Source organism: Perna viridis, chromosome 1, assembly GCF_037379345.1.
Source record: "Perna viridis isolate PV_CMFRI_1.1 ecotype Kerala chromosome 1, ASM3737934v1, whole genome shotgun sequence".
NCBI lineage: Eukaryota > Metazoa > Mollusca > Bivalvia > Mytilida > Mytilidae > Perna > Perna viridis.
In genome coordinates, this window is record NC_142445.1 from 63,966,989 (window position 1) to 63,984,031 (window position 17,043).

At 32.2% G+C, this 17,043-nt stretch overlaps 1 protein-coding gene across 8 annotated transcripts in view; it reads left to right on the top strand.

Annotated features, from left to right (window-relative positions):
* Positions 1-16,731, top strand: part of LOC148629820 (choline transporter-like protein 1) — a 21,551-nt gene extending 4,820 nt beyond the window's left edge. For 7 of the 8 annotated variants that reach the window (XM_088557684.1, XM_088557702.1, XM_088557690.1 and 4 more), the window contains 18 exons: positions 439-581; positions 933-1,169; positions 1,597-1,711; positions 3,110-3,173; positions 6,126-6,234; positions 6,504-6,624; positions 6,990-7,037; positions 7,724-7,795; positions 9,843-9,909; positions 11,787-11,848; positions 12,084-12,190; positions 12,862-12,915; positions 13,128-13,214; positions 13,513-13,628; positions 14,120-14,286; positions 14,431-14,523; positions 16,123-16,215; positions 16,440-16,731. In XM_088557684.1, the coding sequence (XP_088413810.1) occupies positions 439-581; positions 933-1,169; positions 1,597-1,711; positions 3,110-3,173; positions 6,126-6,234; positions 6,504-6,624; positions 6,990-7,037; positions 7,724-7,795; positions 9,843-9,909; positions 11,787-11,848; positions 12,084-12,190; positions 12,862-12,915; positions 13,128-13,214; positions 13,513-13,628; positions 14,120-14,286; positions 14,431-14,523; positions 16,123-16,215; positions 16,440-16,535 (1,851 nt within the window). In that variant the 3' untranslated portion in view covers positions 16,536-16,731. Of the gene's footprint in view, positions 1-438; positions 582-932; positions 1,170-1,596; positions 1,712-3,109; positions 3,174-6,125; positions 6,235-6,503; positions 6,625-6,989; positions 7,038-7,723; positions 7,796-9,842; positions 9,910-11,786; positions 11,849-12,083; positions 12,191-12,861; positions 12,916-13,127; positions 13,215-13,512; positions 13,629-14,119; positions 14,287-14,430; positions 14,546-16,122; positions 16,216-16,439 lie in introns of all 8 variants that reach the window. The other variant, XR_015917807.1, reaches the window with a different exon arrangement.
* Positions 16,732-17,043: the final 312 nt, after the last annotated feature.

A 17,043-nucleotide genomic window follows, 5' to 3' on the forward strand; every position in this document is an offset into this window, starting at 1 on the left:
AAAAATCAGATTCTAGTCTGTAACTGAAATAAAGCTTGAATTGTCTAGTTATTGCAGACTATGCAATGATTTGACTACGTTGATAAGACTTATTCATTCCCCGAGTTCAAAAATTAAAATGGTTTGCTGCATCATTATTTAAAATAATAAAGTAGCAACTTTGTGTTAGATGTTAAAAAACCCGTAGATTTACATAAAACCAATTTTTTGTTTTATCAAAATAACTACTGAAAATCAGCTGGTAAGCTTGATGAATATGAATAGCATTTCCGAAGGTATTACTGATATACAATAATTATTTGATTTTGTGTCATTTCGAAAAAAAAATCTACTTGACATGAATGTTGCGAATATAACTGTCGCACTATTAACAATTATGAAAATGTCACATTTTTTTTTTAATTTACTGTTTTTTTTTATTTTGTAACATTTTCACAGGGTTATGTATCGTACTACGGGGTTAGTAGAGGTGACCCATATAGATTTATTTATGGAACAGACAGTTGGGGAAACGTATGTAACCGTGACAACGAAAAGATCCCAGGAGCTAACTATTCTGGAAGGAACATGATTGGAAGAACGTAATATAAACAATATAACAGTTTTACTGTTATTTAATGTACACTAATTCACTTTGCATATATAACTGTAGTACAAAATCTGTTTTGAAAGATATAACATCTTATTTCTGTTTCAATGCCTTTACTACTAACTTTGAACAATTGCCATCACACATTTCTGATGGGTTTTGTCATGCGGTGATTTTGAGTCGTGCTTGCGAATATATCTTCTGAATTGAAGTAATCGATTAAAAATCTACCCGTCGCCACCGTCAACCGATAAGTCTTCACTACATTTACACAGTTTTAATTTATAATTTTGAACAGTAGGTAGAATTTCTCTCCAAAAGAAATCTTTTTGTTATGTTTCAGGAAGAAGTTTTATTTCGACCAGTCCTATTTCACAAACATTATTAACACGGGATTGCCTGTCCTGGACGAGACAATATACACATCTGTATGCGTCTCTGGTTGTCCTAATCTCACACTAAATGACGGGACAGACATTGACGAGTATAGAAACAATACGGGTGTCAAACTTTGTAGAGATGACGTAGAAGTATACACCTCTGATGACCAAGAGTGCCCAACACCACCTATAACGAAACAGTAAGTGGCAACATTTAAACTACTTCTCTTTTGTTTGAACCACAAAGTTTCTTCTCATAGTAAAACTGTCTGCAGGTATATTTATATTCTGAAGGTATTCTAAAATTGTAGGAAAGTTTCTGTGTGTTTCAACTTTTCTCTAGTGGGAAGTCACATTGACAAATTAATATATGACAAAGAATGTACTATTGATTTAAATTTTGCTAATTTTCTTGAGTTTCATTGATCAATCGTCTGAATATAGCTGAAATATTGCTGCTCGGACGTTAAACCCCAACAAACAAACAACAAACAAACAATCATTGATCAAAGTTAGTTAATATTATCAGGCCAATGACTGATGTCAAGGGTAAATGTAGTGTTTAGTAAAAAAACATGTTTCCCCTGTTGGGTGTTTGAACTGATCAATATATCATTTGGTTTTCAGCCTGAGTATTTTCAACAGATGTGTACCTGAGGCATTGGTGAATTTAGTGTCAACTGTGGCGACTTCATTTACTAATGTTTTCGCAGACACTTCATTTGGTTCAAAGACAAGTCAGGTAATGGTTAATCAGAACAGTAAACGTATGAAAAAAATCCTAAATAAAAATTTTGTATTAGGAAGCCGAAGCGTTAATTTTGGAGATTCTTTTTATACTTATACTACATATATTATTAATTTTGCAGATCCGCTTATCCTTATACGATTATTAATAATGGACTAAAGAAATCCTGAACTAGAATGTACTTTAAAACTTCAAACCATTTCTGTGTCTTTTTGAGAAGTTGACAGATAATGCATATGCTGCACAAAACTTATATATATCTCACACGAAGATAATAATTGAACGTGAGAAGTTTTAAAAATAGAAACCGGACTGAACAATAAATTTCCCTGTTCTCTTTGTACAATATACAACCTGTCTGTATGGTGCTAACCTAACATTAATAATATGTTTTTATTTTGTTGACGCGATATTAACAATCATGGATTGAATGTAAAAACTTTCTGTCTCAAACATTTATACATTATAACTATAATGGGTAACGTATTGTTACGTATCTATTATAATTCTGTTTTAAGGTATAATTAATACATATAGTGGACTATAGAAGCGTTTTAAAATGATACATATCCCGAGGTTAGACAAGAAATAATGAAAATCATACGCATTCCTGTAAATACACGATTGTTCTACCTACAGATTTCTAAAGCTCATTTCAGGAGATCCGACATTTATAGCCCTTTACCTATTACAAATCGTTGTTTGTTATATTAAAACAATTAAGGAGACTAATATGGTCTTCCCGTGATAGAATGATCACAACCCAATAAACAGCCGTTGGTAATTAACTGGACTATCGAGAAAGATTATTTCCTTTTTATCAGTTATAGATTAAAATACGTCTGAAACATCGAAAAAGGTCTTTTTGGCAACTGTCCCGTTGACTCGGGAAGTTCAACAGATAACGGTCATTTACTCAGTATACCAACTCTGTCATCTGCAGATAACTATTTTAAATCCATGTAAATATGCATAAATTAGATGTAAAACTTAGTAATTGGAATTAAAAGTAGGTTGTTTTTATAAAAAAAATAAATCTTTTTAGTATTAGTTTAATCAGTTTTGAAAAGAGAATGCTGTGCAGCACTGTGTTAAATCACTTTTAAAATTGGACCAAACCCTTTCAATATATGTTTATTATACCACTCTAAATGGTAACTAAAACATTTTATATTAATGTGATTTACAAATCTAACAGAATTTAAAGTATGATGAAAGAGTGCCTCTGTCTATGACACATACCAAATTGCGGGAAGAAATACCAACCGACCAACAAAATTCTGTTGATCTCCAAACATTCTATTTCTTTTAATTCTATATTATACATTGAGTTGAGGACTTATGATTATACATTATCACAGTTAAAAGTCACGTGTGGTTTGTTCATTACAGAAAATTGTATCAGACTTGACAAATACATGGAAAGAAATATTGTATCTTTGTGCAATGTCAGTTGGTACGAAGATCTTAAAATAAGTTTGTTACAGTTACATGTTATTCATGTTTCATGTTTTGCATGTTCTATTTTAACATATTCTTGTTCATGTTTTAATTGTTTTGGCTTTTTCAAACAATGACTTGGTTGACTTTGAAATTTTCAAGATCTTGAAAATTAGAATTTGCGTTTATAAACAGAGCATCTTAACTTTTTGTTATATTTTTTTTCCTAATTGCTCACATTATACGAAATCAAACTTCGTACTTGCGATTTTGATATTAATGTAATGTAATAATATTCAAATTATTTGGTGTAATTCTATCATACTTTTAAAGTATTCTGAATAATTAGTTTGCAAAAGATTTTATGATGACGCCGCAAAAAAAATATAAGACTTACTTGAAATAAAAGAAATTATCATGAATTAAGTATTATTTTAACAAATTGCATTTCTTTTTGTTAATGTTACGCCGACAGTGACGTAACGTCGCTGATCAGTTATTGATTAAGTAGTTGATTTATACGGCTGTCTTTTTACGTACGCATATCCAGCTAACTCAAACATACGCTAATCACACACAGAAATGGTTTTCTGTCTTAAGTTAGTTAATTATATTGAAATAAAGAAGTTAAATTTATTTTTGTAACAACTACAAGTACTGGAACAGTCAATTGATGATCAGCGTCACTCATATCGTGCAAATGATTGGCTAACATGGTGTTACGAAATATTTTAGGGGATTTTAGTGGTTTATATCCAGAAAGACAGTCGAATTATCTGCTAGAAGCAACGATGTCCTAGCTTTATAATGCACGAAATGAAGAATGTAACGGATATACGGAAAGTGCTATCTTTTTCAACTTTATTGTTATAGTGTTATTTAACCAGTACTGAAAGGTTATCTCTTGTGGAAGCAATTTCAGTATTACATTATTTTATGTTTAGACACTTTCTTTCATAGTTTACAAATTTTAGACATGTTCCGTAGTTGTTTACTTCGTCAACTTAGTTTGCAATCTTATAAAACGATCTCTATTTTTTCCCGCTTCTGTCTTTTGGTTCAGTCAAATTACGTCTATGCTCATTCCAATGAATAATAGCGGTGATAAGACCTACACTGCTACCACTCTCTCCAAAGAAGAGATTGTGGAAAACCATAAATCTGTGCTATCCTCTTTTGGTCTCTCTACCAAGGGCGATGATTGTGATTTACCGTCTATGTACTGGATTCCTAAACTTCACAAGAATCCATACAAACAACGTTTCATAGCTGGATCTGCAAAATGTACCACCAAACCTCTTTCAAAACTTTTAACTTCTATACTCACAACTGTCAAAGAGGGTCTACAGTCCTACCACAACACTTGTTACTCCCGTAGTGGTATTAATTCAATGTGGATCCTGAAAAATTCGAAAGATCTTTTGGAGACAATCAGTTCAAGACTATTATCTGAATATAGTAGCATTAAAACGTATGATTTTTCAACACTGTATACTTCTATTCCCCATACTCAGTTAAAATCCCGACTTAAAAACATTATACATCGTTGTTTTTCCAAAAAAGATGGTACACCTAGATACAAATATATAGTTCTTGGTAGAGATTCCTCATACTTTGTAAGAAATAATTCCAAATCATCTTCCAAATATACAGAGGAAGATGTTTACAAAATGCTGGAATTTTTAATCGATAACATATTTGTCCAGTGTGGTGAACGTGTTTTTCAACAACAGTCGGCATTCCAATGGGAACAAATTGTGCTCCTTTACTTGCTGACCTATTCCTTCACTCTTATGAGGCTGACTTTATAGCTGATCTGATCAGAAAGAAATCAGAAAAGAATATTGTTTGGCTAGATCCTTCAATCTCAGTTTCCGCTATATAGATGATGTATTATCTTTAAACAATCCTAATTTCGGGGATTTGATACATCGCATCTACACAAAAGAACTTGAGATAAAGGATACTACAGACACTGTGAAGTCAGCCTCATATCTTGACCTACACTTAGAAATCGATGGTAAAGGAAAACTATTGACCAAACTTTACGACCAACGTGATGACTTTTCATTCAGAATTGTCAACTTTCCTTTCATCTGTGGCAACATCCATTCGGCTCCTGCGTATGGAGTGTTCATATCACAACTCATACGTTATGCCAGAGCTTGCCGAAACTACACAGACTTTTTTAGAACTCTAACAAATAGGCTTCTGGAACAGGGTTATGTTGCTACAAGATTGAAGTCATCACTACAGAAGTTTTATGGTCGTCATCATGAACTCGTGGATCGTTATGGTGTATCCATCAGCACCATGAAAACTGATTTATTCAACGGGTCATGGTTTTCCTTTCCTCGTTTGTCTACCCCGGACTTGACTTTTTATGAGCAACTCGGCGGGTGTTTCTAGAAAAGCAGAGGACGCTTACCCTACCGGTGCACCTGGTCCTTGCCCCAGATTTTAGTGGAGTCCGAGTTGCTCATTTACTTTTTTTTTTTGTATGTATAATTTTAGTTACTTTATGTTCTTTGTTGTGTATGTCTGTTTTCCATGTCTGGTCTTTGTCCCTGGATTACATTCTTTTGATTACCGCAATAACCTTGGTTCCCTTGATTACTCTTTCAGTTTTTACAAATTTGAAAAAAGAAAAATCAAGGGAAATATTTAGCAGTATTCGAAATTCGAAGTTAAATAAACAGTGCAAAAAAGAAAAGATAAATATTACCAACATTTAACAAAAAATACAGACCTAAGAAAGTGAATATGAAACCCTGAATCTACAGAAACTGTGACTCGGCGTATATACTTGGTGTATGGGTTAATATAAGAATACCACTTGTCCGGACTTATTGAGTGCCTGTTTGTTCAGTACTTATTTCTGTGAAATTTTACTTAACTTCCTCCTTGTCATGAAAATTACAACAGTTCTGCTTTCATTTGTTTTTCCTTTCTACGCTTTATTTTGCAGGTGTTGCTATACTGGTGGTAGCATTCTTGGGGATGTTTGCTGCTATCGTCATATGGACAATAATTGTTTTGATCATTGCATTCTGTCTAGGAGCAACGTCTTATTGTTGGTATGAGAACCATTTCTTAACTGACTCTGTGGGAAAAAAAGGACTGTTGTCATTTATATTTGTACTAATAAAGCGTTTATAGACTATGATGACACAGAAAAGGTCTTGATACTGGAAATTAATCTTTTGAAAATCGAGACAGCTAAACTGTTGGTTCTAGTTTTGTTTTGATGTTAACATTAAGTGTCATAAATTTAAACCTATTTGCTTTTTGAAATGCCAAATCGTCACAAACGATCGTATTTATTTGAGGTTTCAATTTCTTGTAGGTATTCTTGGCATAGCTTGAATAAAGATTTCAAAGCATTGCCAGCACAACAACAAACTAGTTCTAGGAAAGATTTTGTAGAGACGTGGCTGATTTATGCGTCAATAGCCAGTGCCATTACAGTTAGTATTTCTTGTTAGTAGTCCTATTAAGTTTAAAGCAGGAAAGACGTTTTTTGTCTTTATTTTTTTGGAAAAGAAAGTCTTAATAAAAAGTTCACTATTGCAGATAAAGAGGTTTGTTTTTAGAATATGATTCAAGAATTTTTTTTTCTGGACGCGTTATTTTTATCATTACATTATTAATGCTAAATTAATATTTTGAGTAAGTACAAACTTCATATTCAAAATTGATATTCTATCAGACGCATATTTAAGCTTTTATTTTAAAAGTATTATATTCATCATTGTGTTACAGTGTAGAATTTAAAAATTTCGTATGGTTTCAAACATTGGTTAATGAATGTAGATTTTTATTTAATTAACAGGTGATTGTTTTATTGGTTCTTTTGATAATGTTTAAAAGAATTGCACTGGTAAGTGTGACAAAAATACTAATAATTATTTAGTATGTTTTAATAATAATTAATGACCAATGTCGTTGAAATATATATATATATATATATATATAATCGTCTCAGAATGTGACGACTCTATTCGCTACACTGCTTCATCGGATCAGAGTGATACAAGGAAGATAACATAAACTTACAGAAGGGTCTAAGAAATACCCAACGATGTTAGAACTGTCAAATATGCGATGCAAATTTTCTGTCGTTCCCTCCGCGGGACTCGAACTCGTACCGCTGTGACATCTATGGCAAAGTCCAGCGCCCTAGACCACTCGGCCAGCTAGGTTATATAAAAATATAGCTTTCGCTGGCCGGGTCATTCCTCCTTGTAGGATTAATCTTGAACTGTAACTTAGTACACGGGACATGTCGTCGATGCATTCTGAGACCTAATATATATATATGTTGGTGTATGGGTTGAAGATTCTAGCGGGAACAATCTTAACAGCAGTGTTAAAACTGTTTTTAAACCACGCTTTGTAAAATTATCTTATGTCTGAATATTAAACTTGCTGTAATGTTTTATGAAATACACTTTTTTTTCAAATATTATAAAATTAATGCAACTTTTCTTCTTGACTTGTATATTTTAGATATTATAGTGTATTTTAACATTTCTAATAAGTAGATATTTGGTACTTTTCTCCTAGGTTGTTCAGTTATTTAAAGAAGCTGCTAAAGTTGTGAGAGCGATACCATTGTTGTTGCTGCAACCATTGTGGGTAAGTTTGACAATGTGGTGTCCACATTCGCAGTCAAATAAATAAATAGCTGGTAGAATTTTGTGTTATCTTTTACTAGTACTAGTTAGTAACTACGTGAATGCAATAATTTAACCTCGGCATGCAAAATTAGTAAAAAACGAGAAAAAAATCGACTGAAATGAATTTCAGGACTTTCTTTTTTATTTTTTTGGCTATTCCTTTTGGCTTTTGCCTAGAGTTTATCATTTGATATGTCTGTTATTGACCTTTATTGAAGTAACTAATACAAAATAGTCGTATCACATTTGAGCTTTTTATATCAAATCTTGATAACTGGGTTCCATAACATGAGAAGCTTTAGGACAGGATATTTACCGTCTTTTGCTTAAGAATTATGTTTTCAAAGGGTAATAAAGGGAACCAAGATTCCAGCGGAGATCAAAAGAATGTAATCCAGGGACAAAGATCAGACATGGAAAACAACAAAGAACATCAAATAACTAAAACAATATATACCAAGTTACAAAAGTAAATGAGCAACTCGGACTCCACTAAAAACTTCGACTAGGTGCTTCGGTAGGATAAGCATAATCTGCTTTTCTAGAAACCCGCCGAGTTGCTCATGAAGGATGACCTATGACACGTTAAACAAATCATTTTTCATGGTGCAGATGGATATATTGTAACGATCCACGAGTTCATGATGACGACCATAAAACTTCTGTAATGATGACTTCAATCTTGTAGCAACATAACCCTGTTCCAGAAGCCCGATAGTAAGAAGTCTAGCACGATACAAAAAGTCTGCGTAGTTACGGCAAGCTATGGCATAACGTATGAGTTGTGATATGAAACTCCATACGGAGGTGCTGAAGGAATGTTGCCACAGATGAAAGGAAAGTTGACAATTCTTGGAAAAGTTATCACGTTTGTCGTAAAGTTTGTTCTGTAGTTTTTCTTTACCATCGATCTCTAAATGTAGGTCAAGATATGTGGCTGACTTCAGATCAGCTATAAAGAAAACAAACACATACAACAAATTCTAACATAGGGTGAAAGTGTTCAGCATGATCAGATCTATCAGTGGTGATATTTTCGTTTGAATCTGTGAAGCCATGTTGGAGTTATTGCCCTTTTTATACATTTTTTTGCTATTTTCAATTTTATTTCATTCAAAAGTATTCTCCTCTGACACTACTTGACCAATTGGAACCAAACTTGGTATGAATGTTCCTTACGGTGTCCTGCATAGAACTGTTGTAGGGAATTTTTTATCCGTCAAAAAACATGGCCGCCGCTACTAAAAATTGAACACAGGGTCAGAAGTAGATTTTCGCATATATCTCCAAAACCATTAGGTTCTGCCAAATTCTTTCAATTGCTGAAATGGTCCTTATGATAAAGCCCACAAAAGTCTCCAAGGGATTAAAGTCTGACGACTTCATATAAGACTTGTTGCCCGTGAAAGGTGAAAAATGACGATTCTTTTTACAGTTTTCAGCCAATATCTTCAAAACTATGATAGATAAAATGAAAATTTGATTTGCTGAAATGACCCTTTTGATAAGGCCTACAAAGGTTTGTGGGAATCAAAGTTTTCGGACGACTCATTATTAGAGTTTTTGCCCTTGAAAGGCAAACAAATATGTTTTAGCAGATTTCAGCCAACATCTTGAAAACTATAATAAAAAGAATGAATATTTCAATTGATGAAATGATCTTTATGATAAGTCCTCCCAAAGTCTTCGAGTCAAAATTGTCCGACAACTTGTTAGAGGCAAAAGATTAACCAGATGGGCGATTCAGGCTCCTGAAAGCCTCTTGTTTAGGAACACCCACCGACTTGCTCATAAAAAGTTAAGTCCAGAGTAGATAAAAGAGGAAAGGAAAACTATGAGACATTGAACAAACCAGTTTTCAAGGTGCAGATGGATACTCCGTAAAAAATAATCATTATATTATATGAATAAATATTATCATTTTATGCATGAAAGGAGTCGGCCATTTTAAATATTTCCTAATTATCTAATAAATATGTTCTTTATTTTATTATGTTTATTTTCAGACACTATTTATCCTAGCTGCAGTTTGTGTAGGCCTGGCTATTATCGGAACATATATTGAAACAACAGGTTAGTATAATGTATCGCTACTTCCTCACTTGAAACTGATATGATATTGAACGCGATTGTAACATTTTTTCTCTATAAGTTCTTTAATTGACCAATTATGTCAGTTTTAATTTTTTTAAACTTCGTCCGCAAAGCGGGAGGTGTATATTGAACATGGTGTCCGTGCGTCCATCCACAACTTTTCGTAAAAGTTTTCTCTGCAACAGCCAGTCGTGCTCACTGTGGTATTTTGTTGTGTTTGATATGGATTCTTGATCGCGGATTGTTCAAAGAGATAATCGATAGTTCCCAACATAAAGTATAAAATAGTTTATTTTTCGTCCTGTCCACCCTCCACCCTCACATTCTGTGATGTTCATCTCCATAAAACTTTAGGAAGATAATAGGTTGTAGCACTGTTGGAAATTTAGGAAAATATTCTACTGAAACAAAAAAAACGAAAAAAAAAACAAACAAACTTAATCATAAAATTTAAATTTGGAAATACAAGTAATACCATGTGTGAAAAAAATCAATGGGACTTTAGATACGTTATTGTTGTTGAAGAATTTTGTGAATACATATTAATTTTCAAAGATAATGAACTTTATCGAACTGTCTCATTTGAGATGCATGTAAACCTATAAATATGCTGAATTCAAAATTTTGGTTCTGTGAACAATTGCATTTGGTGAACTTAACATGTACCCCGCAGGTGTTCACTCCACAAAAACAATTTTGAAATTAGGGGCACTTCGGCCGAAAAAATGGATAGGTCATAATATAGGACATTGTGATGTCTCGAAAATCTAGATAGCTAGCAACTTATACATTGGTGTGGTGGTATGTTTTTATGATCTCTATAATATTATTTTTTAAAAGCGATTCAATATTAGACGTATTGACAAGGTAACGAAAAAAACGAAACATTTGTCAATTTTTGTGATTTTTCAGATGTTTTTTCCTTAATGCAGAACAAAAACTTTAGATATCTTTACCAAACTAAACGGATAGAAATAAACACATTTAAGTGTGATTTAATTCATACTTTTAGTTATCGTAGTTCGCCGCCATTTCAAAATGGCCGGCTTCCAAAATAAGATGCCCCTTGAAAAACAATGTAAATATCATCATAATTTTATTAAATTAAGTTATTTAGGCTTAAAATAGTATGGGAAACGTGAGGGGACTTATGTGACCTGTTTACAAGCACAACTTAAAATTTGTAATTATACGTCTTTTTCTTAACATAAAGATGTCCTTGCGATTTCTCCAAAACCGTTTATTGGATTAAAACCAAACTTGACTAAAAATCAAGCATGCTCAGGGGATCTGCCGACTTCCGGAATTTCTAAATGGCTGCGAATTAAAAATGGTCGTTAAAACAAAACCGAAAAATATGGAAAAAAAAAGTTATATAAAATTAGTGGAACTATTTAAATGTATGAAAATAACTCAAATATATATTCTGGATTTGCTGTCATCACAGGCGATAAATATTGTCTGTAGTAGAAAGCCGCCTTTTTCAAAATGGCCGCCAAAAATTTGCAAAATTTCAACATCATTCGATTTCGAGGAAAAATGATATCTAGGGTAAACATGACATTCTTAATTCAATGGCGGCTTCAGATTTTGCATAAAAAAAAACAACCGCCATTATTGTTTGAAAATGGCCGCCAAAATCGGCAAAATGTTAACATTCATCGATTTCAATAAAAAATTATTTCTAAGATAAACATTGAATTCTAAATAGAATTCAGTGACGACTTTAGAATTAGACTAAATCCGACTATTTGCCGGTTTTGGCGACTTTTATGCTCTGCTTGCAAACACAGTATCACTTGTAATTATTTGTTGTTTTCGGAATTTCCTTAATACTAGCGTGTAAATACTTTCAGAAACGGCGGAGGTGAACAATTCAACAGGGGTTGTAAAGTTTGTGATGGAAGAAAAAATGAATGTAAGGAATAGATTGAAACGTAATAAATGTTATTTTGTTCTACAATTTTTAAAATAATTAACATTCTCTAAATAGTCAGTTTCAAACCTGATGTATTATAAGTTGTTCCATTAACAATAATGTTGACAAGCAATTTACATGTTAAATCTTGCTTTTCCTTTTAAAAATGACATACAGCTTGTGATATTTTTGTTTCATTTTCTTGTTAAAACTCAATAAACATTTATCATTCTAGTATTTACGATGGTATTATTTATTTGGAATCTTGTGGATATCTGCCTTTATTGTTGCTTGTCAAGACTTCATTATAGCCGGTGCAGTGGCTACTTGGTTTTTCAAACGGTAAAACATGTTGTTTTTACAATAACGTGTATGAAGGGCACATCATCACATATAATGCAACTTTTGTCGCTTATGACTTAACATTATTTTATTTTATCTTTTGGAAGTAGTAAATTAAAAAAAAAAATACACAACAAAGCTAGTTCCAATAAATGGCGAATCACAATGGCAAGAAAATGAATGTTCAAAATGACACAAAAAAACTGACTTGTCATTAAAATCCAATGGTACTCAATTGGATCCTAGTTTTTTACGTGACATTTTGTTAAATAGAGAAAATGTGCACTTGGACTGAATCCGTGCGAATCAAGCACCTTAACCCCTTAAAATAAGCAAAAAACAACAAACAAACAGAAAACGGCATTGCACTAGAACATGTTGACAATTAAACGGCCTGATAAAATATGTTTATAAACTTCTGCTATAAAGTAGCAAAATGTATCAGAAAAAATGTCTATATGTCATATGATCATTGACAAATGCTCCTTCAAAATATACTGTTTCAACAAAATAAAATCAAGAAAACATAGTGTGTTTATTAAAAGTTATATTCAACAAAATTATGATTAATTATATAATTTGCTGTAGTCAGTGTAAGGCAGAAATGTATTTCTTTGATGTTTAAACTGACATTATTTATTATTTTATTACTGTTAGTAATGTTCTTGTAGGGACAAAAGTAATTTAGGATGGCCTATCTTAGAAACAACAAAGCGCCTTATAAGGTAGTGTAAAAAGAGATTTCCATGCATTTATTATTATTCATAAACACAGAGAGTAAAACAAAACAATGTATAATTTTAATGAGAATACTAGTAATAGTGTTATGTAATAAAAAATGAATGTTGTTATAGCTAAGAATTTACTATTTTCATGTCCAAATCTAATTATTTTACAATATTACAGAAAAAATTGCAAATATTAAATGTGCTTTCAGATATCATCTCGGTTCCTTGGCATTTGGATCCTTTATCATAGCTCTTGTGAGATTGGCCAGACTTATTCTAGGCTACATCCAAAACAGGCAAGTTATTTAATTTTCTTTGGGATTTTTTTAATTTACATTTTGAATTCAGTTCTTTTTTTGCAAGTGGAATCAAGAGGAACCAAATACCTTATTAAATGAAACAAATAAAACACAGAAACCAAATGGAAACAATACTTAACATAGCAATAAAGTGTAAACAAACCGTGACATAAATTGGGAACATGAACACGGCACAGTTCTAGATTATCTCGTCGATTACTATTTGTACATTTCGTGAGTTTGCTAAATTCTGTTTGTATAAGTTTAATGCCCGTGTTAAAACTTTATATTTCAGTTTACGTAGGAAAGTAGGAAAAGTTACAGAGTTTCTTTTGAAAATGTTACAGTGTTGTCTATGGTGTTTTGAAAAGTTTCTGGTATATTTAAACAGAAACGCATACATTGAGATAGGTATTAAATTTGTAATTAGCTGTTGTTAGTTTTTGAAATACACACACTTCTCTTCTTTCCACGCTGAATATTGAAGCTCAATGTTTCATTTAATTGGGATTTTAGAAGTTGTATAAATACCGATATTGTACCCTATAAGTTGATTATAATAATGTTAAACTGGGCGGTATATGGTCATCAAGTAGTCTTGTATGTTTTTACTGTTCCTAAACTGTCTTGGTTCATTTTTTTTGAAATTTTCCGAGAATATTTATGAATTAAATAAAGTACGTGCTTTTAAGATTTTTTTTATCTGATTGAACTTCTGATTTTAGCTGAATACTTAGACTTAGCATGAACTCAAAACCCATTCTGTATTGTCCCAACATAACTAATGGATACATTACAGTATGGTGTATTCTTTTGTGGGCATAGCTCAGAATAATTTTTTTTTTATAGATTTAAAAAAAAACAATTAGTATTTAAATTTCCACGTGGCGTATTTTTTGCAGCTATCTATGGACACAATTTTTGCAAAGGAGCCCAGAAAGCATTCATTTTGATTGTGGCTAATACTATGAGAGTAGCAGCTATCAACTCCATTGGTGATTTTGTCCTGTTCCTTGGAAAACTTGGTACAGTTGCAGTAATAATGGTTGTCGGCAATGAGTTTCTCAAGGTAAGCACCCAAAAAAAAATGTTTGATTTGTTCAATTTTTCATTGTGCAAAAAAAACTACATTCTTTAAAAATCTCATTATAGTATATCATACAACATTGTGCAACACACTTCTAGTACTTGCATTTTTTATTTCTAATTTTAGATGAGAGACGACATTAACTTTGTCTGGGCACCACTCACTGTTGCTGCTGCTTTTGGATTTGCTGTTTCTCATTGTTTCTTACTAGTTTACGAGGTTTTGTTTTACGCAGTATTTGGTTTGTTATTTTTGGCGTTTTATTTTTTTTTTAAATATTTACAGACCATTTTTAAAGGTAATTAAGTACCTATTCATATAAATTTCAGACCCTTCAATGGTAGAGGTGATTCGTGGTGTAAAACCCATCGAACAACACTTTTTTATTTGTATACTCCATCGAACAAACGATACTTTTTCAATCTGTATATACACCATATTACATAACCATAGTCCTATCTGCATACAGATGTGTAGGTGTCAGTTTTGTATTTCATATTTCTGACCATAGTCCTGGAGGCTAAAAAATACAGTGCGCTTTCTTTTTGCCTTTTCCTGTTTTTGTTTTTCGCAAATGATTATCATTTTTCATCAGAAGTATAGGGTAAATATCAAGCTATAACACAAAAAAATTGTTTTTGAGGAAAAACAGTATTTTCATGAAAAATAATGCTTCATATTTTTTTTTCCAAAATGGACCTAAAATTATATTAGACATTTCTTTAATGGAAGAATATGGTCAAAAGATGAAACTCCTTGTCTATTTTTTTTTTCTCAAAAATCACGAAAATTTAAGGTTTCTATAGAAGCCTACGGGGCAGAGAATACAAGACTGAGACCTGTTGTTTGCAGAAAAGCATGCATTCACCTTCACTTGATTCAACCAAACCAAGGACGATAAGTCTTGTAAAGTGCCAATTTTACGTTTTATTTCAAAAGTGCCACAACCGAATGCAAAACCAAGACTGCCTATATGGTCTATTTCAGTCTCTGAATAAGAAATAAGACTGAATTTCGAGGTGTTTTTTTTACATGAATCAAGGGCGTATCTGCCTATACGCAAATACGCAGTTGCGTACTTTCGGAAAAAGTAACAAAAATAAAAACACACATTTTAAAGATGAAATAAAGGTTTTATGCAGTGACTCACTGGGGGCCTTGAGCGACCCCTCCCCCCCAAAGACCCCTCGCCGTAATTTTGCGTACAAATAAAACAGGCCTAGCTACGCCTCTGTGAATGAATCACCTCCTGTCTGATATTTGTAAGGACTGCTACTTAATTATAACAGTACAAGTTAAGTGGCATATTTAAAAGTAGTTGTTAGGTAACATACAACAGTGATAAATGCAGTTTTAGATCATTGCACCTACTTTAAAAAGTATTACTTGCAAGTTCATGTATGTACCTACAGTTACGGAAATATTCATTGTTTTTCTATCTGGATCAGGTAACATACTTCCATATCCTATAGTGAGATTAACCATATGCAGTATTGACACATGACAGATAGTGGAGAAAATAAAAACAAAAAGAAGAGATACTAACTTTACATAATGATAAACGTGATGTCTTATCAACTTAAATTGTTTAACTGTCAACAATGTACATATCCTCTTTTTATCTGGATATGTTTCATACTAATGATTCGGTTGACTTAGGATTCCATTCTTAATTCAATTTTGTCTTTTTCTTAATTGTCAGGATGTTAGGTATACATTGTTGACATTAAAGTGTTTCCCTTCTCCTACCACATATATCTATATATTGTGCATACTAGTATACATTTACCTTATTATGCATATGAAAATGTTTTAAAGGTTGCCATAGACACCATTTTCCTGTGCTTTTGTGAAGACTGTGAACGCAATGATGGGGTTACGAAACCGTATTATATGAGTAAAGATTTAATGGTAAATATCGAGACACTAAAACAATCATTATTTCAACTTTTGATTTACTGAAATAGCTGTTTTTTTCACTAAAATGATTAACTGATTAAGTGCCTTCAAGGATTTTTGATTCATTGCTTTACATTAACTGTAAGGTTAAGTTCAATGTTATCTATTTTTGGTAATTTATTAACCTCCATCTCCAGGTCACCGGAATCACATGTTTTTGATTTGACATATTTTAGAAGTACTTGAATGACAGCAACAAGATGATAGCTGAGAAAGACGCAAACAAGGAAGGGTCGAAGGACGAAAAAAATGTTGACCTTACTACCGTGTAATACATATTGTACATATATAAAACTTAGTATATCTTGGATGAATAATCAGTTACGAGTAAACCTCTTAATGAATACTATCAGTTTTTTTGGTTTTGTTTATTTATGACCATTTTTTCATTATGATTAAAAACATTTTTATTTGATATTGTGTATTTAAGATGTGCCATGGAACTTGAAAATAAAATGTGCAATGGTTTGTATTTGTCATTTTGACTGTGCATAAGCATCATATCTGCATATAATGAAAATAGTATTTAGTGTTTAATCTGATTAGAATGACAAGACATTGGAGACGAAGCTTAACGCAGTGAGAGTGATTGTACACTGAAAAAAAACAAAAAAAAACAGATGTGGTAATTTTCCTTTTCTTGAATTATGCTCGTGAAATACTTCAAATATCAATTTTGTCCCGTTTCTATCATCATGTATTTCTTTTTTTTCAAATAAGATTATCGCTCTGTGAAGAACAAGGTAGTTATATATTATCAAATACACAACAACACCCAAA